The 27,711-nt window shown below is 51.8% G+C and overlaps 1 protein-coding gene across 1 annotated transcript; it reads right to left on the reverse strand.

The window, feature by feature from the left end:
- On the reverse strand, window positions 1-27,590 carry LOC115599516 (F-box DNA helicase 1-like). Its single transcript, XM_030463909.1, is given in 17 exon segments — window positions 1-48; window positions 3,173-3,294; window positions 4,319-4,379; window positions 4,381-4,419; window positions 6,095-6,231; window positions 8,498-8,584; window positions 10,076-10,163; window positions 11,610-11,838; window positions 12,127-12,295; window positions 14,387-14,481; window positions 15,613-15,723; window positions 16,224-16,414; window positions 17,539-17,674; window positions 19,029-19,159; window positions 20,231-20,778; window positions 26,081-26,239; window positions 27,552-27,590. Coding segments are annotated over 16 exon segments (2,343 nt in total). The 5' UTR covers window positions 26,232-26,239; window positions 27,552-27,590.
- Between the last annotated feature and the right edge of the window lie 121 nt (window positions 27,591-27,711).

The raw sequence follows: 27,711 nt of genomic DNA on the forward strand, positions 1-27,711 counted from the left end.
TTACCTGAAGCCATGGACCACCACATGAAGCTCAATTTCCTGAACTATCTGTAAAGGTTTCAACATCAAGGTAAACTGAAACAAAAGGCTTTGCTTCATGGAATCATGGAATCTTGGAATGGTTTGGGTTGGAAGGGACCTCAAAGCTCATCCAGTCCCAACCCCCTGCATGGACAGGGACACCTCCCACCAGCCCAGGGGGCTCCAAGCCCCATCCAACCTGACCTGAGACACTGCCAGGGATGGGGCAGCCACAGCAATCCTGGAGCAAATTTATTCCCAGGATAATCTGTGGAGGGCTCTGCTTGGGTCACTTTTCTGTCCATCTTGGGTCCTTTCAGCCTTGTCCCCTTCTGCAGGGTCAGAACCCCCAAGTGGGTCAGGTTAAATTCAGCTGATGCGAAGGACTGAAGTTCTTCACATCTTGGGGCATCCTGATGGAACTGGATGCAAGGAGATCCAATGCCCCCTGGTTTGTGCCAGCTCGAAACACTCCCTGGGAAAAGCACTGGGCTTTTATAGCTCAGCTGGAGATAGACCCCAAAACCATATTGTCATTACGATCAATGGAATGGTTTTGGGTTGGAAGGGACCTCAAAGCTCATCCAGTCGCCAACCCCCTGCATGGGCACGGGACCACCTCCCACCAGCCCAGGGGGCTCCAAGCCCCATCCAAGCCTGACCTGAACACTGCCAGGGGATGGGGCAGCCACAACTTTCCTTGGACAACTGGGCCAGGCTCTCCCCACCCTCAAAGTCAAGAATTTCCTCCCCATCTCCAACCTCAATCTCCCCCTTTCCTCTCCAAGTTTAACCCATTTCCCTTCTCCTCTCCCTACCCCCCGTGTCCAAAGCCCTCCCCCAGCTTTCTTGGAGCCCCTTCAGATATTGGAAGGTTGCTCTAAGGTCACCTGGGAGCCTCCTCTTCTCCAGGCTGAACAACCCCAACTTCAGTCATTTTTCTTTTCAGAAAGAATTTTTTCCTCCCTGTTTCCAAATTCAGTTGTTTTTTGGTTTTTTTTTTTTCCACCAAAAGAAGCACCACCTCTGAATTTAGGCTTAAAACTGCAAAAGCAGGTGAGATTTTTGGTACTGGGCAGCCAGTTTGAGCACTCATTCTGTTGCAATATGCACCTAGCTGGTGAAAAAGTACAAAACACTTAAAATATCAGCCTAAAACTGAAAGGACTAAAGCCTTCCTCAGACACATTCAGCATTAGGAGAACTGGCTCATGTGCTTCTACTTTTCTGGCAGCATGAGATGTAAAATTTAAATCCCAGGTATTGATGATTCAGTGTTGGAAGCCTTCAGGATTCTCCTGAGGCCTCCTGGATAGAATCATAGAATCATAAAAATGGCTGGGTTGGAAGGGACCTCAGGAGATCATCAAGTCCAACCCTTGATCCACTCCCACCTGCAGTTCCCAGCCCATGGCACTCCAGTGGCCACATCCAGCTCTTTGGAAATAGCTCCAGACACGGAGAATCCACTACTTCCCTGGGCAGCCCATTCCCAATGCCTGATCACCCTCTCCAGAAAGAAATTCTTTCTCATCTCCAACCTAAACCTCCCCTGGCACAACTTGAGACCCTGCCCTCTTGTCTTGCTGAGAGTTGCCTGGGAAAAGAGCCCAACCCCCCCCTGGCTCCAACCTCCTTTCAGGGAGTTGCAGAGAGTGATGAGGTCTCCCCTGAGCCTCCTCTTCTCCAGCCTCAACACCCCCAGCTCCCTCAGCCTCTCCTCACAGGATCTGTGCTCCAGTCCCTTCACCAGCCCAGTTGCCTCCTTTGGACCTGCTGCAGCACCTCAATCTCCTGCCTGAGCTGAGGGGCCCAGAACTGGACACAGGACTCAAGCTGTGGCCTCACCAGGGCTGAGCACAGGGGCAGAATCCCTTCCCTGGACCTGCTGGCCACGCTCTTCCTGAGCCAGCCCAGGATGCCATTGGCCTTCTGGCCACCTGGGCACACTGCTGGCTCCTCTTCAGCTTCCTGGCAATCCAGACTCCCAGGTCCCTTTCTGCCACTCTGTGCCCAGCCTGGAGCTCCCCATGGGGTTGTTGTGGCCAAAGGGCAGGACCCGGCCCTTGGAATGTTGAACCTCATTCCCGTTGGGATCAGCCCCAACTCTCCCAGTCTGTCCAGGTCCCTCTGCAGAGCCCTCCTGCCTTCCAGCTGATCCACACTCCCCCCAGCTTGGTGTCATCTGTGAATTTGCTGATGATGGACTCAATCCCCTCATCTAAATCATCACTAAAGATATTGAACAGCACTGGGCCCAACACTGATCCCTGGGGGACACCACAGCCGCCATTTTGATGCAGCCCCGTTCAGCACCACTCTCTGGGCCCGTTCCAGCAGTTCCTGACCCAGCACAGGGTGCTCCTGTCTGATCCATGGGCTGACAGCTTTTTCAGGAGAATGCTGTGGGAGACGGTGTCAAAGGCCTTGCCTTTTCTGCTGGGCAATTTTTGGGGTTGTTGACACCACAAGTGCAGGACCCGGCCCTTGGAATGTTGAACCTCATCCCGTTGGAATCATCCCAACTCTCCAGTCTGTCCAGGTCCCTCTGCAGAGCCCTCCTGCCTTCCACCTTATCCACACTCCCCCCAGCTTAGTGGGGTGGAGCCTTAGGAAAACCTCACTGCAATTCAAGGACCTGAGTTCCTTCTCTCCTTCTTCAGCCCCATGGGTGCTTTTTGCAGGTGAAAATTCACTGCAAACCCCAGAACTGGGGCTCCCTTAGGGAGTTAACACTCACCAGTGCTGAAAATCCTATTTTCCCTCACCAATAAAGCCTGGGGCCCATTATTTCCTTGCCTTTCCATGGTGTATCAAGGTGGAAATCCAGGAGTGGGAATTAGGAATGAGCACAGGGCAGCTTTCTGTGGTCAGCTACAAAAATCACCTCCAGCTTCAATCCTTGGCTTCTTGAGACAGCTTGAAAAAAGTTTCTTCTCTCCAGGCAGAGCCTGGGCATTGATTTTAGGCTCAGCTCACAACTAGAGCTGACTTTTCTCCCCCTCCTGCAGGAAAACTGTGTCACAGGATGGTAAAAGGCTCCATTTAATGCAAAAGCTGCTGCAGTGACCTGCTAGAGCCACTTGTCACCCTGCCCCAGCTCCAGCCAGCAGGTTGGGATGTGAAGGACACCTTGGCAACTTCTCCTTACCCCAATCACATGGATTTTAATTGGTCTCTCCCTCCCAGTAAGTTTCACAGCATCCTCAAACACATTGAAATTGCTCCTGGACAGGATTGTGATCTTCCCTTCCATGTTGCCTCTCACGTCACCTGCAGGAAGAGATTTCCCAGTTTGCCCATGAGTTTAGGAAGCAGAAATCTAAAATTAGAGATTTTCATAGGAGAGGAGGAGGCTGGGAATGGTTTGGGTTGGAAGGGACCTTCAGGATCATCTCATTCCAAAGCCCTTCCATGGGCAGGGACACCTCCCACCAGCCCAGGGGGCTCCAAGCCCCATCCAACCTGACCTGAGACACTGCCAGGGATGGGGCAGCCACAGCTTCCTTGGACAACCTGGGCACCCAGGGGCTCAGCACCCCTCACCCCAAAGAATTTCTCCCTCCCTCCCTCCCTCCCTCCCTCCCTCCCTCCCTCCCTCCTCCCTCCCTCCCTCCCTTCCTCTCCAAGAAAAAGAATCCTGGAATGGGTTGGATTGGAAGAGAACTGAAAGCTCAGCTCATTCCAACCCCCCTGCCATGGGCAGGGACACCTCCCTCCCACATTGCTCCAAGCCCCATCCAACCTGGCTTTGAACACTGCCAGGGATGGGGCAGAGACTCTTTTCCTGGGCAACCTGGTTCTAAAGCTCAGCACCCTCACCCCAAACAATTTCTCCCTCCCTCCCTCCCTGCCTGCCCAAGATCTCCTCTCCATCTCCCTCTCCCAGCTGGAAACCCTTCCCCCTCGCAGGCTCCCATCCCTCCAGGCCCTTGTCCCAAGTCCCTCCCCAGCTTCCTGGAGCCCCTTCAGGCACTGGAAGGTGCTCTAAGGTCTCCCCATTGCAGCCTTCTCTTCTCCAGCCTCAACACCCCCAACTCTCTCAGCCTGGCTCCAGAGCAGAGCTGCTCCAGCCCTCCCAGCAGCTCCAGGGCCTCCTCTGCACTGGCTCCAACAGCTCCGTGTCCTTCTGCTGCTGGGGACCCCAGATCTTGACACAGCTTTACCCAGGGGGGTCTCTCTTTCCTTGACCTGATCTTCATAAACCAGGATTAATCCTGAGGATTCTGTTGATAACCACCAGTTCTGGAAGTCCCAGTCACTGAACAAAGGTGACAGAGGCAAGGACACAACTCACCCTGTTGGTTTCCACCCACTAGTGTCCTATTCCTGATCCTCTTGCAGACATCCAGAATGGTTTGCTCCAACATAAGCTATTTCAGGACCAAATCTGAAACTCTACATGGAAACAGCAGGAAAATAAGAACTTCTTGCACCCAGGAAATTATTAATATATAGAGAACTACAGAATTCCCACCAACCTTCTGGGCAAGGCTTCTCTTAGAAAAAGCACCCAAAATCCTCTAAATTGTTCCTGGAAATCCTGCTCACTCTCACACCCGAGGCAATAAGATCTGTGCTTTGGGATGGCATTATCAATAGAGGGAAAAATGTCATTTTCAGCCTCTCCACCCCAAGAGCTGCCACTGCCAAGACTCTTTCCCAGGAAGCTGAAGAGATGTGGTACATCTGTCCTGCAGCAGGGCAGGAGATGGAGGTGGTGGGAAAGCAGCCAGGTCCCATATTTTGCTGGGATGCTGGAGATGGGAGAAGCAGAGCAGGGTTGGAGGTTGCTCCTTATTGATTCCTGACCTGTAGAGCTGGGGCCAAGAGCCAAAATGTCATGAGGTCCAAGTCTTAATCAAGAGCCACCAACACTGTGATTAAAAAGCACCAGATCTTGACTGAGCACAACATCTCCACCACCAAAGAGAAGGGGAAAACCTCCTTACCCCCAAAAAATCCACAAGTGTGGTGGTGCAAGGCTGGTCCTAAGACTTGTCACAAGCTGTGTCACTGCAAATCAAGGCAGTTCCTGCTCCCCTCTGCCTGTCCCAGGCTCATGGCCCTTGGCAAAGGCAGCTCAGAGGGAATTTTGGTGGTTGTAGAATCCTGGAATGGTTTTGGTTGAAAAGGACCTGAAAGTTCATCCAGTTCCAACCCCCTGCATGGGCAGGGACACCTCCCACCAGCCCAGGGGGCTCCAAGCCCCATCCAGCCTGACCTGAGACACTGCCAGGGATAGGGCAGCCACAGCTTCTGGGGGCAACCTGGGCACCCAGGGGCTCAGCACCCTCATCCCAAAGAATTTCTCCCTCCCTCCCTCCCCAAGAAAGAGAATCCTGGAATGGGTTGGCTTGGAAGAGAACTGAAAGCTCAGCTCATTCCAACCCCCCTGCCATGGGCAGGGACACCTCCCTCCCACATTGCTCCAAGCCCCATCCAACCTGGCTTTGAACACTGCCAGGGATGGGGCAGAGACTCTTTTCCTGGGCAACCTGGTTCTAAAGCTCAGCACCCTCACCCCAAACAAGTTCTCCCTCCCTCCCTCCATGCCTGCCTGCCCAAGATCTCCTCTCCATCTCCCCTCTTGCAGCTGGAAACCCTTCCCCCTCGCAGGGTCCCATCCCTCCAGGCCCTTGTCCCAAGTCCCTCCCCAGCTTTCCTGGAGCCCCTTCAGGCACTGGAAGGTGCTCTAAGGTCTCCCCATTGCAGCCTTCTCTTCTCCAGCCTCAACACCCCCAACTCTCTCAGCCTGGCTCCAGAGCAGAGCTGCTCCAGCCCTCCCAGCATCAATGTGTTTTTATTTAATGTCAGCACCAGAACAAGTTTCATCTGCTTGATTCTAAGTCCATCTCCCTGCAAGTGACCCCATGTCAGAACCAGTTGGCAACAGGACCTAGGTGAACATTTGCCCTTCTCCACTCATCTGCAGCTGAGAACTAACCCAGAGCAGAAGGGATTTCCTGGAAATAATCCTGATGGAGGTCTCTACCCCAATCCCCATTTTTCAAGCCCAACAACTTCCCTAGTGATGGGATCACTAGGAACCATCATCAGATCTTCATCTCACCTGGGTGAGGTAGTAGATATGGGTGTGAGGCACTGAGTAGAGGGTGTTGACAGCTCCACGGAAAGTGTAGATCTGCTGGTGAGGGTCTCCTACAAGGATTATGCCACAGGTTTGTGAATGCACAATGTCCACGATGGCTGCAGGGAAACAGCAGAGCATGAAGGGGCTGCTCAGCAACCCAGAGGGAATGGTCCAACACCTCCTGTCTCTATGGAGGCTCCTGATGAGCTCTGGTATTTAAGAAGAGGTCTATACTGGAGCAGGAGACAAGTTGGGAAAAGCACAGGGATGAGTGCAGCTGACTGGGACCTCTGCAATGTTCTCCCACACCTCAGAAAGATTTGAGGTCCACTTCAACCTTCAGTACCCTTCAACATTCAATTTACTTTGACCTTCAGTCCCCTGCAACCTTCAATCCATTTTAATTTTCAATCCCTTTCAACTTTCAGTCCCCTTCAGCCCATTTAAACCATCACTCCACTTCAACCTTCAATCTACTTTGACCTTGAGTCCTCTTCAACCTTCAGTTCATTTGAACCTTCAGTTCATTTCAACTTTCAACCCCCTCTGTCCTTCCCAAGGCTCAGGTGCTGGCAGAGCAGTGGCTGTGAGAGCAGAGCCAAACATTTCACCTCCAATCCTGGGGTCAGTTCTGGCTCCTCATGACCAGGAGGATATTGAGGGGCTGGAGAGTGTCCAGAGAAGGGAATGGAGCTGGGGAACGGGGTGGAAAACAAGTCCAGAGGAGGCCACAAAGATGATCCAGGGGCTGGAGCAGCTCTGCCATGAGGAGAGGCTGAGGAGCTGGGAGTGTTGAGACTCCAGGGGGACCTTAGAGCTGCCCCCCAATCCCTGAAGGGAACCTCCAGGAAGGCTGCAGAGGGACTTTTCAGAAGAGTGTCCAGTGCTAGGAGAAGGGGAAATGGTTTGAAAGTGCAGGAGAAGAGGTTCAGGCTGGAGCTTAGGAAGAAGTTCTTCAGGAGGAGGGTGCTGAGACTCTGGAACAGATTGCACAGAGAAGTTGTGGCTGCCCCCTCCCTGGAGGTGTTCAAGGCCAGGTTGGATGAGGCTTGGAGCAACCTGGGCTGGATGAGAGGTGTCCCTGGGCATGGAGCTTGGAGGAGATGAGCTCTGACCTCCCTTCCCACCTCAGCCCTCTAGGAACATCCAACAATTCAAACCTTTCAACATGACAAGAATTCAAGACCTTTCCTCATCTTTCCAAACACTGCTGTGTTCCACAGAATTGTGACTAAACCTACACCACATGACTGCTGAGAGGACTCAATCAACCCTCAGGCTCTTTTCTTTCAGAGTTTCAAATGAACTTCAAGTTTCAGCTCATCAGGCAAGATGAGATTTAAGGAGTTTTTTGGATGGACAGTAGGAAGAAATTCTTGAATTTGAGGGTGGGGAGAGCCTGGCCCAGGTTGTCCAAGGAAGCTGTGGCTGCCCCATCCCTGGCAGTGTCTCAGGTCAGGTTGGATGGGGCTTGGAGCACCCTGGGTTGGTGGGAGGTGTCCCTGCCCAGGCAGGGGATTGGGACTGGATGAGCTTTGAGGTCCCTTCCAACCCAAACCATTTTGGGATCCTATGAGGAGGGGCTGAGGGACCTGGGGATGTTGAGCCTGGAGCAGAGGAGGCTGAGGGGAAACCTCCTCACTGTCTCCATGTCCCTGGAAGGAGGTTGAAGCCAGGGCTTGGCAACCCAGGTTCCTCAGCCCATCCTGGTCAGATTTGTGCTCTCCAGCCCCTTCCCCAGCTCCATTCCCTTCTCTGGACACTCTCCAGCCCCTCAATCTCCTTCTGCTCCTCAGGTCCTCAGAACTGACCCCAGGATTGGGGGTGCAGCCTCCCCCGTGCCCAGCACAGGGGGACAATCCCTGCCCTGCTCCTGCTGCCCACCCCACTGCTGGTCCCAGCCCAGCCCAGTCAGGATGCTGGTGGCCACCTTGGCCACCTGGCCACACTCTGCCCCATATTCAGCCCCTGGTGACCAAAACCCTCTTCTGATGGAAACTTTCCAGCTGCTCTACCCCAAACCCAGGTCCTGGAGGACTTTTGAGGCTTGGTACGACCCAGTGAATCAGCACATGAGAGGCTTCAGGTCTGGAAGTGAAGGTGAAAGAGCTGCCTGCAAATGGCTCTTGGGTCAGCTTCCAAAGTTGTGTGAGGACAAGAGGGGCTACAGACACACGTGGGGGTGAGGAGAGAGGTAGAAAGCATAGAAAAAACCTGTCACCACCAGCTCCTCTCCTGCTGGACACTTTCCATCTCCTCTGCCCCAACCTGGGGTGTTGAAGAAAACCCTCTGTGTGCACTGCTTAGGAAGGTTCTGGCTCTGTCTCCTTTACCCACTCACCTGGAGGTGACAGGAGGCAGAAATCCTCTGTCTCCACTCACCTGGAGTGCAGTCCTGTGCTTCATCAACAAAGATGGCATCATATCCTGAGAGCTGAGGCTTGCTGAGCTGCCAGAGTTTCAAATACCCTGAAAGAAGAAGGCATGTCAAGGAGATGGCAGTTTTCTCATAATACACCCTGATCTTTAAAACAAATCTCTTTTATTTAATATATATATATATATATATATATATATATGTTTCTGGTCATACTTCTTGCTTGGATAACATTTAGAGGGGTTGGAAAAACCTCTCATGGTCCCAGGTGTTGCTCTGTCTGCCTTGGCTGTAGGAAAGATGAGGGAAAAAAATCCCAAAGCAAAGCATCTGAGTGTGCTGGGGGATGGCAGGTACCCTGATGACTCCACAAACTTTTAATGCACAAAGAAAATGAGAAGGAAGGTGGTTTCCCCCAGAAGGAGCCACCTCTGGCACTGTCTGCAGACATCCTAAGAACCACAGAATGTCAGGGGTGGAAAGGGAGCTCTGGAGATGCCCCAGTGCAATCCCCCTGCCCCAGCAGGATCCCCCAGGGCAGCCCACACAGGAACACAGCCAGGGGGGTTTGGAAAGGCTCCAGAGAAGGAGACTCCACAACCTCTCTGGGCAGCCTGGGCCAGGGCTCCCTCAGCCTCACCCTCAACAACTTTCTCCTCATGCTGAGCTGCAACTTCCTCTCTTCTCCCTTCAACCCAGTCTTCCTTGGCCTCTCCCTGGACACCCCCAAAAAGAGATTGGCCCCTTCCTCTTGCCCCCCACCCCTCAGCTACTGATGGACATTCAGCACATCCCCTCTCAGCCTTCTCTTCTCCAGCCTCAACAGCCCCAGGCCTCTCACTCTTTCTTCCCAGCACAGATGCTCAAGTCCCTTCCTCACCCTCCCACCTCTCCCTTGGACTCTCTCCAGTAGGTCCCAGTCTCTCCTCAACTGGGGAGCCCCAAACTGGAGCCAGGATTCCAGGGGTGTTCTCCCCAGGGCAGAGAGGAGGAGGAGGAGGAGGAGGAGGAGGAGGAGGAGGAGGAGGAGGAGGAGGAGGAGGAGGAGGAGGAGGAGGAGGAGGAGGTGGAGGTGGAGGTGGAGGTGGAGGTGGAGGTGGAGGTGGAGGAGGTGGATCTCCACACAGCACCAGCTGAGGAACATCAAAATTCCCTTTTCTAGAGGAGGAGAGAAACCTCTGAGAAGTAGGTAGCAGACTCTTGTCTTGCTTTCATTTAGAGATTTAGGAGCTGACAAAGCCACTGGAAAGAGATTGGCCCCTTCCTCTTGCCCCTCACCCCTCAGATACTGATGGACATTCAGCACATTCCCTCTCATTAATGAAGAAGCCAGAGGAAAGGACATGGCAGCAGCAGCAAGGAGGAAATACCCATTATTTCTAGGATTTTGTTGCCAGTCACACTCATCTGGGTAGTTCCCCCATTTCCTGAGGAACAAACTTCCAGCCTTTGGGTCTGTTTTGGTGGTAAAACAGGAATTTTAAACTTTCAAATGCACATCCCTGGTGCACAGACAGAAGGGAGGAGTATGAACCCATTTACAGCTGTTTTTCTGAAGGCATTTGACATCTTCACCCTCTTACCATCACAAGTTATCTTGTATTTCTTCTCTACATCTCCATCCAGCTTCTTCATGTTGTGCCATATGTCCTTTGCCTCTTGGACATTGATCTAGAAATTAAAAGCAGAAGGGTCTGGAGAGATTGTTATGAACAGAAGAAGAGTCCAGGCACAGCAGAACTGGGGAGGCTTTTCTGAAGGAAATATCTGGCAAGACTTCTCTGAAGGAATGATCTTGAAAGGCTTCTCTGAAGTCTCTGAAGCCTTTCTCCCCCTCCTTCTCTCCACCACTGTTTCACTTCTCCTCAACAGAGTCTTTTCCAAATGCAACCTCCCTGAAAAGGACATTTCTTGGGCTCAGCTCTAACCACAGTGTAGTTCAATCCCCTCCAACTTCTGCACTTCATTATCATTATTTTGCTTTTTCTAGATAGGAAGCAAAATCCTTTGAAGTAGTGAATGTTTTCAAGCTCTGTTTCTTCCCTGCCAAAAAGTGACTGCAAATTGGATTTCTGGTGTCAGTGTCAACACATGCAACCTCTGATCACTTCTCCTTGCAGGAAGGGAGGTTCTGCACTGAGCAGAGACAGTGAAAATCTCTCCAGAAATCCATGCAAACAGGGAGAACAAACAGGCCCAGGTTCCTTTGGACTGGTCAAAAAGAAAAGAAAATAATTTTGACATTCAGTCCTTAAGATGATAGAATCAGACCAGAAATCTGCAGCCCAGAAACCAAGCAGGTCCTGGGCTGCATCAAAAGCAGCAGAGACAGAAAGTCAAGGGAGGGGATTCTCCCCCTCTGCTCTGCTCTGCTGAGACCCCACCTGGAGCTCTGTGTCCAGTTGTGGAATCCCCAACACCAGAAGGACACAGAGCTCCTGGAAGGTGTCCAGAGCAGAGCCACTCAAATGCTCAGAGGGCTGAGCACCTCCCTGGGAAGCCAGGCTGAGGGCTTGGGGTTGTTCAGTCTGGAGAAGAGGAGGCTCCCAGGTGAGCTTAGAGCAACCTTCCAATATCTGAAGGGGCTCCAAGAAAGCTGGGGGAGGGCTTTGGACAGGGGCGGGGTAGGGAGAGGAGAAGGGAAATTGGTTAAAACTTGGAGAGAAAGGGGAGATTGAGGTTGGAGATGGGGAGGAACTTCTTGAATTTGAGGGTGGGGAGAGCCTGGCCCAGGTTGTCCAAGGAAGTTGTGGCTGCCCCATCCCTGGCAGTGTCTCAGGTCAGGTTGGATGGGGCTTGGAGCCCCCTGGGCTGGTGGGAGGTGTCCCTGCCCATGCAGGGGGTTGGGACTGGATGAGCTTTGAGGTCCCTTCCAACCCAAACCATCCCATGGTTCTATGAATAAGACTGGAAATGACCTGTAAGATCACCAAATCCAACCATCAACCCAACACCACCATGCCAACCAAACCATGTCCTGAAGTGCCATGTCTATATGGTTTTTGAACACAGCTGAAGGACAAATACCCCTAAAATACCAAGAAATGTGGATATTAGAAGGGGATAAGCCTCTTCTAAGCCCTGCAGCCCACATCTTGCTTCACTTCAGGTACTCACTCTCTTTTCTTCTGGAGTAACAAGTTGTCTCACTCCATGAGTGTTTTTGAACCAAACAGGAGTGTGCTCCTCACAGATCTCTTTGTCTGCAGAGGCAAAGAAGTTTTCAAGGGTCTGTGAGACAGTTTTCCCTCTGATGAACAGAGATTGTCCTTTTTGGTTCTGGAGAAGGGAACTGATGGCCAAAACTGACATCTTGGAGAAGTTCAGCTTGCCTTTTTCTTTATATCTGTGCCACAGATGAAAAAAAAATAGAGAGAGACACTGAGCCTACATGTGAAAAGCCCACTGGAAAAGCAAACTCAGTTTGGCTTCTGGTGCAAATTAACATTGAAGAAAATCTGTGTTATACACCCACTTTGACCTCATAATGGATTATCTGTGAAATATGCAGATATTGATCAGGTTTTGTGGTTTATGTGTTTTGTAAGGCTTGTGTGAGTGATCTTCAAGGTCCCTCCCAACCCAAAGCATTCAATGACTCTGATAATTCCATGGATCCAAAATCCCCACTCACTGTTTCCCAACGCTCCCAAATGCCAAGGAATGGAAAGTCTTGCAGGTGACATTGCTGGGGAAGACACTTCTGCCCCTCTCTGCAACAGCTTTGTTAAAGGCCACGTAAAGGAAATTCAGATTAGGAAACTTCTCTGCATACTTGACCAAGGTTGAGGTCTTTCCTGTCCCTGAAGAAGAGAAGAAATGAGGAAAAAAAATTATGCATCCAGAGTCAGGAATGAATGAAGCCCCACAGCTCTCCTTGGATTTATTTTCCTCCTCCCTGCAAACTCTTTGCAGCTGAAAGGAATTTATTCAGCCACTCAACTGAAATCAGAAGCTGTGGAGCAAAGCAGCTCTGAAAAAAAAATAAAATTGTAATTTGCAGCCTAAAATATATCATCTTATCATCCCAAAGTCTGATCATCCATGAAGGGACTGGTTCCCTTGAAAGACAGCTTGGGCAATGAAAGGTTAAAACTCTCTTCTGAATGCTTCCTGAGCTCATTGCCCTGGAGGATCTCTCACTGCTGCTGCTCTCCTTCCCCCCACTTTGCTGCAGGACACCTCATGGCAAAAGGGCTTCACCCCTGAAATCCCAACCACCAGAGCCTGAGACAAGGAAATCCTCTGCACATTTCCTCCTCCTGGGCTCCTTTTCAGATCCTCAGCAATGACACAGGTGTCACCCTGGCTGCTCTCACTCCTCCTCCCAGATGGCTCCTGGGCAAAGCAGGGCCCAGCACTGACCAGAGAATCATTTCAGTTGGAAAAGAGCCTGAGGATCAAGTCCAGGCAGAAACCCAGCAGTGCCAAGGCTGGGCTGGGATCAGCAGTGGGGTGGGCAGCAGGAGCAGGGCAGGGATTGTCCCCCTGTGCTGGGCACTGGGGAGGCTGCACCCCCAATCCTGGGGTCAGTTCTGGGGACCTGAGGAGCAGAAGGAGATTGAGGGGCTGAAGAGTGTCCAGAGAAGGGAATGGAGCTGGGGAAGGGGCTGGAGAGCAAGGAGAAGGGATGAAAAGTGAGGAGAAGGGTTTGGAGAAGATGGAGAAGGGGCTGGAAAAGATGGAAAAGGAGCTGGAGAGTAAGGAGAAGTCTTATTTTCCAGTAAGTCTGGAAAGAAAGGAGAAGGCTTGGAGAGAAAGGAGAGGGGTTTGGAGAGAAAGGAGAAGGTCTGGAGAGTAAGGAGTAGGTTCTGGAGAAGATGGAGAAGTGGTTGGAGAGGAAGGAGAAGGTCTGGAGAGCAAGGAGAAAGGATAGAGAGAAAGGAGATGGGATGGAGAGTGAGGAGGAGGCTTGGAGAGAAAGGAGAAGGGGTTGGAGAAAAGGGAGAAGGTTTTATAGAGGATGGAGAAGGGGCTGGGGAAGATGGAGAAGGGTCTGGAGAGCAAGGAGAAGGGGACGGAGATCTTCTGAGGGGGGACTGAGGAGACTGAGAGGAGACCTTCTGACTCTCTGCAACTCCCTCAGAGGAGGTTGGAGCCAGGGGGGTGTTGGTATCCCAAGGAAGAAGTGATAAAACAAGAGGAAATGGCCTCAAGTTGTGCCAGGGGAGATTTAGACTGGATATTAGGAACAATTTCTTCCTGGAAAGAGTTGTTAGGTCCTGGCCCAGTGGTGGAGTCCTCATCCCTGGAGGGGTTTCAAAGCCTGGGTATGTGCAACAAGTTCTTCTCCACAAGGGTTTTCAGGGCCTGGCCCAGGCTGCCCAGGGCAGGGCTGGAGTCCCCATCATCCCTGGAGGGGTTTCAGAGCCTGGGGATGTGGGGATGAGGGACATGGGGCAGGGGTGGCCTTGGGCAGTGCTGGGGGAACACTTGGACTCCATGATCTTGAAGATCTTTTCCACCTTCACCACCTCAACCACTAAATCACCTCCTGAGGCCCCACCTCTACCCATTTTTAACCCCTCCAGGGATGCTGACTCCACCCTCGGCAACCTGTTTCAATGCTTCACCACTCTTTCAATGGAGAAATTTTTCAAATTTGAGGCAATTCCCCTTTTCCAAACAGCTCTCCAAGTGCAGAAGATTTCTTGGCTTGTGTTGCTCCTACAGGGACACCAAACCTCAACACCTCCAAACACCACTGTCCAGTGGCCCATGGACAAAACACTGAAACAGGCTCAGCAGGGGACTAAGCAACACACAGGGGGCTGCTTCTCCTCTCCTGGATTTCCCTGAATTCTGCACAGTTCCTTGGACAGGAGCAGGAGGGATGGAAGGAGAAGAATTAGATGTTAGACCTTTATTCTCACAGCAGAATTTTGGGCTCTTACCTGCAAATGCCATGATCTTCACTATTTGGCCCTGCTCAATTCTGTGATTCAAAATCCTTTTCTGTTCATGGGTCAGCTTTATGTCAGGCCCACAACTAAAAGAGAAAAAAAAAACCCAGAGGAAAAGGCATTAAGAAAATAAAGCATTCTCCATAAAACAAATAGCTAATGGCAGAAGGAAAGCAGGGAATGATTTGTCCCATCCCACCAGGAGGGAGGTGGCAGTGGAGCAACATGGTTGTCATGTAAATGAGAAAAGAAGGGAAAAAGAAAAGATTGGAGACAGCAAAAATAATCATGGAATGGTTTGGGTTGGAAGGGACATTAAAAATCATCCAGTCCCAACCCCCTGCATGGGCAGGGACACCTCCCACCAGCCCAGGGGGCTCCAAGCCCCATCCAACCTGACCTGAGACACTGCCAGGGATGGGGCAGCCACAGCAATCCTGGGAAATTTATCCCCAGGATAATCTGTGTGAGGGCTGTGCTTGGGTCAGGTTTCTGTCATCTGGGTCCTTTCAGCCCTGTCCCCTTCTGCAGGGTCAGAACTCCCCAAGTGGGTCAGTTAAATCAGCTGATGGAAGGACTGAAGTTCTCCCATCTTTGGGCATCCTGATGGACACTGGATGCAAGGAGATCCAAATGCCCCTGGTTTGTGCAGCTCTGAAACACTCCCTGGAACAGCACTTGGGGCTTTTATAGCTCAGTTGGAGATAGACCCCAAAACCATATTGTCAGAGAATCACAGACTGGTTTGGGGTGGAAGGGACCTCAAAGCTCATCCAGTCCCAACCCCCTGCATGGGCAGGGACACCTCCCACCAGCCCAGGGTGCTCCAAGCCCCATCCAACCTGACCTGAGACACTGCCAGGGATGGGGCAGCCACAACTTCCTTGGACAACCTGGGCCAGGCTCTCCCCACCCTCAAAGTCAAGAATTTCCTCCCCATCTCCAACCTCAATCTCCCCTTTCTCTCCAAGTTTTAACCCATTTCTCTTCTCCTCTCCCTACCCCCCCGTGTCCAAAGCCCTCCCCCAGCTTTCTTGGAGCCCCTTCAGATATTGGAAGGTTGGGAGAAGGGATGGAGCAGAACAAGGGTTGAATAAATCCTTATGAAACTCAGAGTTTTGTCAACCAAACCCTGCCATGAAATGTTTGCTCCTCCTCCAAGGTTCAGGAAACTCCACAAGGGTCCTTCAGGTTTGGATCACCTAAAATAACCTTACCTGGCCCATAAGTCTTGTCTGCACTGTGATGCCAGGGGGTCTTCTACTCTCTCCATACTCACAGAAGCATTTTCCATCAGATACAAGCAGTAGAAAACGTTGTAATGGATCCTGGGAGAAAGGAGAAAAGGGAAACTGTCACTGAGAAATCAAGAACAAATTAAACATCAGTTGAAGAAGGACTTGCCCTGGGCAGCCTGGGCCAGGCCCTGACAACTCTTCTGGAGAAGAAATTGTTCCACATACCCAATCTAAACCTCCCCTGGCACAACTTGAGGGTGATTCACCTTGGTTTTTATTACCTGGGAGAAGAGACTGACCCCCCCCTGGCTCCAACCTCCTTCCAGGGAGTTGTAGAGAACAAGAAGGTCTCCTCTCAGCCTCCTCTGCTCCAGGTTCAACACCCCCAGCTCCTTCAGCCCCTCCTCAGAAGATCTCCAGAACCTTCTCCTCACTCTCCATCCTCTTCTCCTTGCTCTCCAGCCCCTTCCCCAGCTCCATTCCCTTCTCTGGACACTCTCCAACCCCTCAATGTCCTTCTGTTTGTGAAGGGCCCAAAAAATCCATTCCAGTTTGCCCTCCCTGGCAGGAAGCATCTCCCCAGGCCTCACCTGTTAGTGATGGAGATGTTCCTGTCTCTCATGGCACACAGCAGGGTGGCTGTGCAGTACAGCAGCTCGGTCACATCCACAACAGAAAGTTTGGAGCAAGGTCTCAGCAGACATCCCAGCAGCTTCTGGATGTCCCTGACACCATCAGAAAAAAGCACCATGACTGCAAGAATGGCCCAGAGCTTCTCAGGCTGATACAATGACAAGAAAGAGAGAGCAAAAAGCTTTGAGCCTTTAGGAGGAGAAAAACTCTCCTTCAACACTAAAAAAACCCACACAGGCCCTGCTGAGGGGATAAATCATCTTCAGTCACCAGAACCCCATAACACCCCAAGGGGAAAACCTTCAGGTGCAGGAGGGCAGAGATCATGGAATCCTGGAATGGTTTGGGTTGGAAGGGACCTCAAAGCTCATCCAGCCCCAACCCCTGCATGGGCAGGGACACCTCCCACCAGCCCAGGGGGCTCCAAGCCCCATCCAACCTGACCTGAGACACTGCCAGAGATGGGGCAGCCACAGCTTCTGGGGGCAACCTGGGCACCCAGGGGCTCAGCACCCTCACCCCAAGGAATTTCTCCCTCCCTCTCTGCCCAAGAAATAGAATCCTGGAATGGGTTGGCTTGGAAGAGAACTGAAAGCTCAGCTCATTCCAACCCCCCTGCCATGGGCAGGGACACCTCCCTCCCAGATTGCTCCAAGCCCCATCCAACCTGGCTTTCAACACTGCCAGGGATGGGGCAGAGACTCTTTTCCTGGGCAACCTGGTTCTAAAGCTCAGCACCCTCACCCCAAACAATTTCTCCCTCCCTCCCTCCCTGCCTGCCCAAGATCTCCTCTCCATCTCCCCTCTTGCAGCTGGAAACCCTTCCCCCTCGCAGGGTCCCATCCCTCCAGGCCCTTGTCCCAAGTCCCTCCCCAGCTTTCCTGGAGCCCCTTCAGGCACTGGAAGGTGCTCTAAGGTCTCCCCATTGCAGCCTTCTCTTCTCCAGCCTCAATACCCCCAACTCTCTCAGCCTGGCTCCAGAGCAGAGCTGCTCCAACCTCTGATCATCTCCAAGAGCTCCATGCCTTTCTTTTTTGGGAATCTCCACAACTGGACACAGAGCTCCAGGTGGGGTCTCAGCAGAGCAGAGCAGAGGGGGAGAATCCCCTCCCTTGACTTTCTGTCTCTGCTGCTTCTGATGCAGCCCAGGACCTGCTTGGTTTCTGGGCTGTAAGCAGACACTGTTGGCCTCATGGTCATCTTGAGATGACCTCAAAGCACCAGCAGTTGTTAAATCTGTTTAATAAAAGAGTTAACAACTGTTGAACCTACCTCCATCCTGCTCTTTAAATGAGGCAGTTTGTTGTTGACACAGATTTCAGCCTTTAAGAAGAGGTGATGACTCCTCAAACACTGGAGGACACCACTGGCATCAACCTTCTGGCCACTAGGAATGGCAGACACACACCTGGGCAGAAAAGGGAGTTTGTTCTCAGAGGAAATAATGTCTTCTCCAAAGTACCCTCAACCTGGCTGCAGTTAAGTGGAACTGACACCTCCCCGGGATGCTGGATGGTGCTGAACTTGGATTTCCAACCCTAATTCCTGTTCACCAAGAGGTTCTGCTTAAGGGAATTGGGATCATGGAGTGATTTGGGTTGGAAGGGACCTCAAAGCTCATCCAGTCCCAACCCCCTGCATGGGCAGGGACACCTCCCACCAGCCCAGGGGGCTCCAAGCCCCATCCAACCTGACCTGAGACACTGCCAGGGATGGGGCAGCCACAGCAATCCAAATAAAATGGGAAATTTATCCCCAGGATAATCTGTGTGAGGGCTGTGCTTGGGTCACTTTTCTGTCATCTGGGTCCTTTCAGCCCTTTCCCCTTCTGCAGGGTCAGAACCCCCCAAGTGGGTCAGCTAAATCAGCTGATGGAAGGACTGAAGTTCTCCCATCTTTGGGCATCCTGATGGACACTGGATGCAAGGAGATCCAAATGCCCCTGGTTTGTGCAGCTCTGAAACACTCCCTGGAACAGCACTTGGGGCTTTTATATTTTCACAAAATCCCAGAATGGTTTGGGTTGGAAGGGACCTCAAAGCTCATCCAGTCCCAACCCCCTGCATGGGCAGGGACACCTCCCACCAGCCCAGGCTGCTCCAAGCCCCATCCAACCTGACCTGAGGCACTGCCAGGGATGAGGCAGCCACAACTTCTATGGTTCAGCACCCTTATAGTGAAGGTTTGGAACAACCTGGACCTTTCCAGCCAAAACCACTCTGTGATTTTAGGATCCCTTTTCCCTTGCTATCAAAATCATAAAAACAGCAGAAGGGATGTTGGGAGGCAGCTGCTCAAAGCAGGGTTGACCTCAACATTTGGTGATCTGTGATTTTGTTTGGAGATTTGTCCTGCTCAGGTCCAATCATCTCCAAGGATGAAGATTCCTCCCTGGGTCAGTGTTTGGCCACTCTCCTAATATCTAACTGGATTTCCTATTGCCTCTTGTCCTCTCCCCATGCATCTGCAAGAAGTTTGGCATCATGCTCCCTACAACCCCCCATGAGGCAGCAATTAGCTCCCCTTTCCCCCTTGTTTTCTCCAAATTTCACTTGTACATCACATGTAGGAGAGGGAAGGGTTTTTAACCTATTTCTAGAACCCTATCACTGATTTCTACTGTTCCTCCCTCATCTCCCCACCTCTTTGGAAGACAAACCCACTTCTCTCCTGGCAATTCACAGGATAAAATGACAGAAGACCCAAAGGAAGGAAGCTCTGAGGATCTACAGGTATAAATTCAAGTGTTGAAGTGGACTCACCTGATCAGCCCCAACACACACTCTTCATGCTCCTTTGTTATCCCAAAAACCTGGCAGATCTGCTCAACCCTCTGCAGGGCTGTGTCCTCCTTCATCAGGTACTGATGGTAGAGCTTCTTCCAAGGAATGAACTGGAATGGGAAGAACATACCCCCAAGGTTTACCCCCAGCACTGGAAAATAGGTTTCTTCTGGCAAGAAACTCATCAATGGGAGTTCCAGAAATAATCTGGAATTCAAAATGTCCCTGCAGCTCGATGGAAAAAGGTGCCTGGTGTGAGATCATAGAACCAGCATAGAATGGGTGAGGTTGAAAGGGACCTCAGAGATCATGCCCAGGGTGGTGGTGGAGTTGCCATCCCTGGAGGTGTTTAAAAGCCCTGGAGATGTGGTGCTGAGGGCCATGGATTAAGTAAGTTAGGTTCTGGTTGGGCTTGACTATCTTAAAGGTCTTTTCCAACCCAAACAATTCTGTGATTCTGGGATCTCCTCCAAGCTCCACTCCTCTCATCCAGCCCAGGTTGCTCCAAGCCTCATCCAACCTGGCCTTGAACACCTCCAGGGAGGGGGCAGCCACAACTTCTCTGTTGTGGCAATCTGTTCCAGAGTCTCAGCACCCTCCTCCTGAAGAACTTCTTCCTAAGCTCCAGCCTGAACCTCTTCTCCTGCACTTTCAAACCATTTCCCCTTCTCCTAGCACTGGACACTCTTCTGAAAAGTCCCTCTGCAGCCTTCCTGGAGGTTCCCTTCAGGGATTGGGGGGCAGCTCTAAGGTCCCCCTGGAGTCTCAACAATCTCAGCTCCTCAGCCTCTCCTCATAGAAATAGGGAAGGAAAGAGTGGAAAGAAATAATTGATCCTCATCACCTGCAAACTTGTCTAGAAAAAGCTGTTTTTTCCTAGAACAAGAGGCGTAGAGGACACTGGTTCTGTTTCAAACACCAAAGTACAGAAGGAATGAAAAGACTTAGAATCATGGAATGATTTGGGTTGGAAGGAACCTTAAAGGTGGCAGTGTTTGGGAAAGGGATTAGAGAACCTGAGCTGGTGGGAGGTGTCCCTGCCCATGCAGGGGGTTGGGACTGGAGGAGCTTGAAGGTCATTTCCAACCCAAACCATTCCCTGATTCTAAGCAGCCACAGGACTAAGACAAAACAGCAGCAGAAGAAGGCAGAGGCTCAAATGAAGATCACAAAGTCCTTACCAGTGGATCCCTGACTATCTCCCTCCAGCAGTGACACACCAGGCTCAGGTTCTGATAGAGATCAGTCACTGGGAGGAAAGCAAAGATGTTCCTCAGGACTTCAAGAGGCAGCTCCTCAATACTTCCCTGAGGCACCTCCCAGTTCCGAGTCCCCAGGAGTCCATAGTGTGCATCAGGGATTGGTTCAATTTCCATATCATCAAGTTCCTGCTTGATCTGGCTTGGATCTGGAGGAATCACCACTGGCTTCTCCTCAGGGTCACCCCACAAATCATGCTCTAGCTTGTGAACCCCTGCAGATGCAGTGGATGAAGTCCATTTTCTGGGTTTTTTCCTGGGAGCTGGTACAAAGTCCTCATCCTCTAGGAAGGAGCAGGAATCCCTGGTGGTCTCCATCCCACTGGAGACCCTGCTGAAGGAATTATCAGGTTCAATAAAGAGGGGATCCAGTGCCTCTTCTTTGAGTTCACTGCTCTTCCAACGAGGACCTACTTGCTGGTTCTGAGAGATCCTGAAGTAATCAGTGATGTTCTTCTGGTGGCTTTGGGCTGCAGGAAGAGGAAGAGCAGGAGAAGAGTCAGCAGGAAGAAGTGCAAAGGAAAATGCTCCCAACAAGGAGAGCAGAGGCACCAGAGGCTGTGTAAGGTGTTGGTAGTTTTTGCCAGGGGGTTCCTCACAGCTGTATGAGCTCCAAATGAACCCTTCTGCTTCTCTGACAACTTATGGAAGTCAGGAGAATGGCACTGATCTCTGTCCACATAACCTGGGTGCTCTCAAGGTCCATCTGACATCTCCTCTGCCTTTAGAAGAAGATAATGTGGTCCATGCAAGAGCCTCAGAGATCAGCAGCACTGAACCACACAGCACAGCAGCTGCATCTTAGCCCAGAACACAGCTGCAGAATGAATTCTGTGGGAGATCTTTTGTCCTGGTTTGGGCCAGGAGAAAGGGGATTTTCTGGCTTGTCCTTTTGCTTTCAGCTCAGTCTCTTGTCAGGAGCTGCACTTGCTGAAATTCACAGCAAGTTTCTCAGGCAGTGTCTGCTGCTGGGACTGATCCCACTCCATGGTTAGAGTTACTGCTGGAGAATGGGCTGCAGAGCCAAGGACACTGCTCAGCTCTGAGCAACATTTGGCCCTCCAAAAGGAGAAAAGGAGTCAAGAGGTCCCACCTGAAACCCTCCTGTGGGGAGGAACAGGCAAGAGAAATGACCAGAATTGACCAAACAGAGGATTCCATCCCATACACCTCATCCTCAGGAGAAATTGGAGGGATTGCCAGGCTCAAACCCCTTCCTGCTTCCCCTTCTTCCCCTCTCCCTCTTTGCTTCAGCATCCTGGGAGGATTCCATCCCTTCCTCTGCCTCTGCTCCTGATCCATCCCAGCCTGAATCTGTGTGTTCCTGCCTCCAGCTCCCAACTGCTCCTGAGCCCAGGATTCCAGCCTGGACTTTCCCAGGGCTGCCCTGCAGCCTCAGTGGGGATGGGAGAGTTCTTGGGGGAAAGAGGGGAGGAACCTGGGATCAATTTTCCTGTAGATTTGTATAGATTTAGTCATTTTTCCTATTTCTCATTCCTGTTCCATTAAAGCTGTGTAGTTTAGTTCCCAACCCATCAGTCTCTCTCCCTTATTCTCTCTCCTTCCTTTATCAGGGAGGGGAGGGGGATTAACAGAGAGAATCTGTTATTTGGTTTAATTGCCAGGGCAGTGTTAAACCCTGACATCTTTCCATTAGGAATTAAAACCAGGAAAGAAACAAAACAGAAGACCTGAGCTGTGGTTTGCCTCAGGCTGAGGCTGGGCTTCCAACCTGTTGTTGGTTCTTGTTCTTAACCCAGAGAATAAGAATCAAAGAACCACAAAATTCCAGCTGGGAAGGGACCTCCAGGATCAGCTGCTCCAACCCTTCTCATGTTATTGTTGAGCTGAGATGTCCCAGCACCCACTGAGCTGAGACTTCAAACTTCCCAAAGTGGGGGAATCCACCCTGGGAGACCATCCCAATGTCTGACTGTCCTCAGAGGGAAAATTTTTCTTCTTGTGTCCAATTGGAATCTCCCCAGGAGCAACTTGTGCCCATTGCCCCTTGTCCATGGGATTCCTTGTACACAGGGAGTCTCCATCTCCTTTGGACCTCACCTTGAAGTTCTGGGCCATGGTAATGAGGTCTCCCCTGAGCTGAACAGACCCAGTTTTCTCATCTGGGAAAGAAGAACTCTAAAGATTTAAAAAAAAAACTAAAGATTAAATCTTAATCTGAAGATTTAGAAATCTAGCAGGGTTTAACTTCTGCTCTGCAGTGTGAGGAGGTCACTGAGCCTCCAGCAGGCTGCTCCCACCAGAAGGTAACAGAGATCAAGGCCTTTCAGAGGACAAACAGACATTTCTTGCCAGGTATTTGCTGGCTACAACATCAGACAGCACTGGAGATGATAAAGGAAACCCAAAACTTGGCAAGAGGTTGATTTCAGCACACAGTCCATGTGGGACAGAGACTGAACCTCGCAGCACTGATTGTACTCATCCTAAACTCCTTCTATCCTGCAAAATACCCCAGAATCATGGAATAATTTGGGTTGGAAAGGACCTCTCTACCTCATCAGCTTGAATATCTCCAGGGATGAGGCCTCAACCACCTCCCTGGGCAACCTCTGGTAAAGAACTTGCTCCTAACATCCACTCTAAATCTGCTCTTCCCTAATTTAGGTTAAAACTTTCTCTAATCTAAGATAGGATTTTCTCTAATTTCAGTTTAGCTAAGAGGCAACCTGAGAAGACAAAACAAAAAAGTCCCAGGTACTGATTTTAATGTCTTTTAGTTGTGGATTCCCCTGAAGGGAAAGTTTAAAGGTCTTATTTGCAAGAAAGAAAATTTGCTTAGAAAGTAAAACTTCTGTGCTCAAGTCTGAGTCCAACACTAAACCCTGCAGCATCAAACCTTGTACAGGTTGGGGTTTTTTTACATGGTAAAAAGTTGGGCTTTTTTTTTTTTGAAGTGAGATAAAGACATTGCTGAGTTGAAAATGGAAAAGCAAAGCATGAATATGAGCACAGAGTCAAAGAACCTTCTGCTTCATCTGGCTCACCAGATGCCAGCTCACCCCAGAGTACAGAGAGAGCTCCAAGATAAGGGGTAATGATTTAAAACTTGAAAAGGGGGAGATTGAGGTTGGAGATGGGGAGGAAATTCTTGAATTTGAGGGTGGGGAGAGCCTGGCCCAGGTTGTCCAAGGAAGTTGTGGCTGCCCCATCCCTGGCAGTGTCTCAGGTCAGGTTGGATGGGGCTTGGAGCACCCTGGGCTGGTGGGAGGTGTCCCTGCCCTTGCAGGGGGTTGGAACTGGGTGTTCCTTAAGGTCTCTCCCAACCCAAACCATTCCACAATTCCATCAGCTTCAAAGGAGGCAAATGCAGGAGGACCTGGATGTTTTAAATGCTCCAGATTTGTGAGGACATCACCTCAACAGCAAGACTGGGTTTGAGTTGGTCTCTAAAATGCACTCAACCCAGGAGGTATAAAACCAATGGGATATTTTTTTTCCTCCATGCCAAACAGTTGCAGCCCCGTGGCAGAACTCCCTTGTTCTGAGGGGGAGTTTGAAAGGAAGGATTTTGATTGAAGAACTGAGGCACCAAAACTGTCAGCAGAGTTTCACAAGGATTCATTCAAACCCTTGTTCTGCTCCTTGACTTCTCCCAATCTTCCAATATCTGAAGGGGCTCCAAGAAAGCTGGGGGAGGGCTTTGGACACGGGGGGGTAGGGAGAGGAGAAGGGAAATGGGTTAAAACTTGGAGAGAAAGGGGAGATTGAGGTTGGAGATGGGGAGGAAATTCTTGAATTTGAGGGTGGGGAGAGCCTGGCCCAGGTTGTCCAAGGAAGTTGTGGCTGCCCCATCCCTGGCAGTGTCTCAGGTCAGGTTGGATGGGGCTTGGAGCACCCTGGGCTGGTGGGAGGTGTCCCTGCCCATGCAGGGGGTTGGGACTGGATGAGCTTTGAGGTCTCTTCCAACCCAAACCAGTCCACCAATTTGATGCCTCTGTGACAATCCTCACCCTGCTCCTGACTCTGTTCCCAGATCCCAACCCAAAGTCCATCTCTTTGCAGGGAGAGGGAAAGACAAAACCTGGGCTTGAGAAGGGAGAGGAGAACACACAGATAAATGAGGAGTGGCAAATCCTTATTCAAGCCACCTGCTCCTCGTGGCCCAGCCTGAAACATCAAATAAAAACTCATCAGTTATTTTTTTCATCCTCAGGTCAAGCACAAGGAGGCAGCTGCAGCCATTTCCCCCAGGGCTGGGACTGTCACTGCTGATGAGCAGAGGGAGGTGGGGAAGCAGCTACTGAAGAGATGGAGGTGTAATGAGAAGGGGAGTCTCCTCACCCCCACGTGTGTCTGTAGCCCCTCTTGTCCTCACACAACTTTGGAAGCTGACCCAAGAGCCATTTGCAGGCAGCTCTTTCACCTTCACTTCCAGACCTGAAGCCTCTCATGTGCTGATTCACAGGGTCGTACCAAGCCTCAAAAGTCCTCCAGGACCTGGGTTTGGGGTAGAGCAGCTGGAAAGTTTTCCATCAGAAGAGGATTTTGGTCACCAGGGGCTGAATATGGGGCAGAGTGTGGCCAGGTGGCCAAGGTGGCCACCAGCATCCTGACTGGGATGGGCTGGGACCAGCAGTGGGGTGGGCAGCAGGAGCAGGGCAGGGATTGTCCCCCTGTGCTGGGCACTGGGGAGGCTGCACCCCCAATCCTGGGGTCAGTTCTGGGGACCTGAGGAGCAGAAGGAGATTGAGGGGCTGGAGAGTGTCCAGAGAAGGGAATGGAGCTGGGGAAGGGGCTGGAGAGCAAGGAGAAGGGGATGGAGAGTATGGAGGAGGGGCTGGAGAAGATGGAGAAGGGGTTGGAGAGGAAGGAGAAGGTCTGGTAAGTAAGGAGTAGGTTCTGGAGAAGACAGAGAAGGGGTTGGAAAGGAAGAAGGTCTGGAGAGCAAGGAGGTCTGGAGAGGAAGGAGGAGGGTCTGGAGAAGATGGAGAAGGAGCTGGAGTAAGGAGAAGGTTCTGGAGAACTTGTGAGGAGATGAAGGATCTGAAGGTGTTGAGCTTGGAGCTGAGGAGGCTGAGAGGAGACCTTCTGACTCTGCAACTCCCTGAGAGGAGGTTGGAGCCAGGGGGGTGTTGGTCTCCCAAGGAAGAAGTGATAAAACAAGAGGAAATGGCCTGAAGTTGCTCCAGGGGAGGTTTAGGTTGGAGCTGGGGAACAATTTCTCCCTGGAAAGGGTTGTCAGGGCCTGGCCCAGGCTGCTCAGGGCAGGGCTGGAGTCCCCATCCCTGAAGATATTAAAAAACTGTGTGGATGTGGCACTTCAGGACATGGTTAAGTTGTTGTGGTGGTGCTGGACTTGATGATCTTTTCCAACCTTCACAATTCTATGATTATTATTTAATAAGTATCCTAAAGAGCACCTAGAATCAGGAGTCACATCATGAGCAGCACCCAACTGCAGAGGCTGCAGAGCTCCTCAGGGAGAGCAAGCTCTGACAGCTCAAAGACCTGGAGGCACTTCTGGTGTGAGAAAAGCCTAAAACACCCCCAAAAAGGCTCACTCACTGCCTCCCCAGAGCTGAGGACTCAAAGGTCTCACTTTTTTCTTCCCCCCTGACCTAGCAGAGGCAGAGATGAAGCCCAGATCTGCCACACACCACTCTAAAACCATCCACTTTCTTCCATTTCCACTCCCCTCACCTGGAATCACTCTCCCATGGGGTGCACAACACCCTGTTGTTCTTCCACATCCCCATTTGTCCACCCCCAAATCCCTGAAAACCTTCACATCATTCCCAATCCCTCTACCTCTTTGATGTCTCCGTGTGTGGGGGGTGGGATGGAGGCCCCTGTTGATGTCTCTTCTGTTTTGCTGCCGACTCAAGGGCTGTGTCAGGGAGGGAGAACCTTCTGCAAGAGCTTGGCAGTCCCTGGCCATGAGGTGTCTTTTCTTGAACATCTTCACTGCTTTGGCAACATGCAAAAACAAAAGAAAAAAAAGAAAGACCCTAAAAATCCTGTTAGGAAACAACAATATCCAATCCAACCCTCTAACAGAGAAACCTTGGGAGGAACCCAGCTGTGGCTGCCCCATCCCTGGCAGTGTCTCAGGTCAGGTTGGATAGGGATTGGAGCACCCTGGGCTGGTGGGAGGTGTCCCTGCCCATGCAGGGGGTTGGGACTGGATGAGCTTTGAGGTCCCTCCCAAACCAGAGCAGTGTGTAATCCCATGGGTGTTGAGGCTGGAGAAGAGAAGGCTGCAATGGGGAGACCTTAGAGCACCTTCCAGTGCCTGAAGGGGCTCCAGGAAAGCTGGGGAGGGACTTGGGACAAGGGCCTGGAGGGATGGGACCCTGCGAGGGGGAAGGGTTTCCAGCTGGGAGAGGGGAGATGGAGAGGAGATCTTGGGCAGGCAGGGAGGGAGGGAGGGAGAACTTGTTTGGGGTGAGGGTGCTGAGCTTTAGAACCAGGTTGCCCAGGAAAAGAGTCTCTGCCCCATCCCTGGCAGTGTTCAAAGCCAGGTTGGATGGGGCTTGGAGCAATCTGGGAGGGAGGTGTCCCTGCCCATGGCAGGGGGGTTGGAATGAGCTGAGCTTTCAGTTCTCTTCCAAGCCAACCCATTCCAGGATTCTATTTCTTGGGGAGGGAGGGAGAAATTCTTTGGGGTGAGGGTGCTGAGCCCCTGGTTGCCCAGGTTTCCCAGGGAAGCTGTGGCTGCCCCATCCCTGTCAGTGTCTCAGGTCAGGTTGGATGGGGCTTGGAGCACCCTGGGCTGGTGGGAGGTGTCCCTGCCCATGCAGGGGTTGGGACTGGATGAGCTTTGAGGTCCCTCCCAACCCAGAGCAGTGTGTAGTACCACGGGTGTTCACCCTGGAGAAGAGAAGGCTGCAATGGGGGGACCTTAGAGCACCTTCCAGTGCCTGAAGGGCCCCCCTGTTTCTAAGACCCCACCCCCATTGCTAACGAGATCCCCACTCGGTCCCCCCATTGCTAAGACCTCCCCGTTGCTAAGGCTCCTCCCCCGTTGCTAAGGAGGCCCCGTGCTAGGCCCCCCCGTTGCTAAGGGCCCATCCGTCGTTGCTAAGGGCCCGACCCCGTTACTAAGGAGCCCCACCACCCCTCCTTTAGGCCCCCCCGTTGCTAAGACCCTTCCCCCGTTGCTAAGGAGCCCCCGGTTGCTAAGGGCCCGTCCCCCGTTGCTAAGGAGAACCCCACCCCCCCCTCAGGCCCCCCCGTTGCTAAGGCCCCGTTCCCCGTTGCTAAGGAACCCCCCGCTCACCCCGCTCCTTCCCCGCGCGCGCGCCCGCCGGGCCCCGCCCATTTCCTCTCCGTCCAATCAAACAGCGCCGCGTCACGCCTCGCTACCCAATGACGTAGCACTTCTGGTTATGACGCAACACCTGGGGGGGCGGGGCTAAGGCCACCCGGAAGCCGCGCGG

The sequence above is a fragment of the Calypte anna genome, chromosome 1 (genome assembly GCF_003957555.1).
Source record: "Calypte anna isolate BGI_N300 chromosome 1, bCalAnn1_v1.p, whole genome shotgun sequence".
NCBI lineage: Eukaryota > Metazoa > Chordata > Aves > Apodiformes > Trochilidae > Calypte > Calypte anna.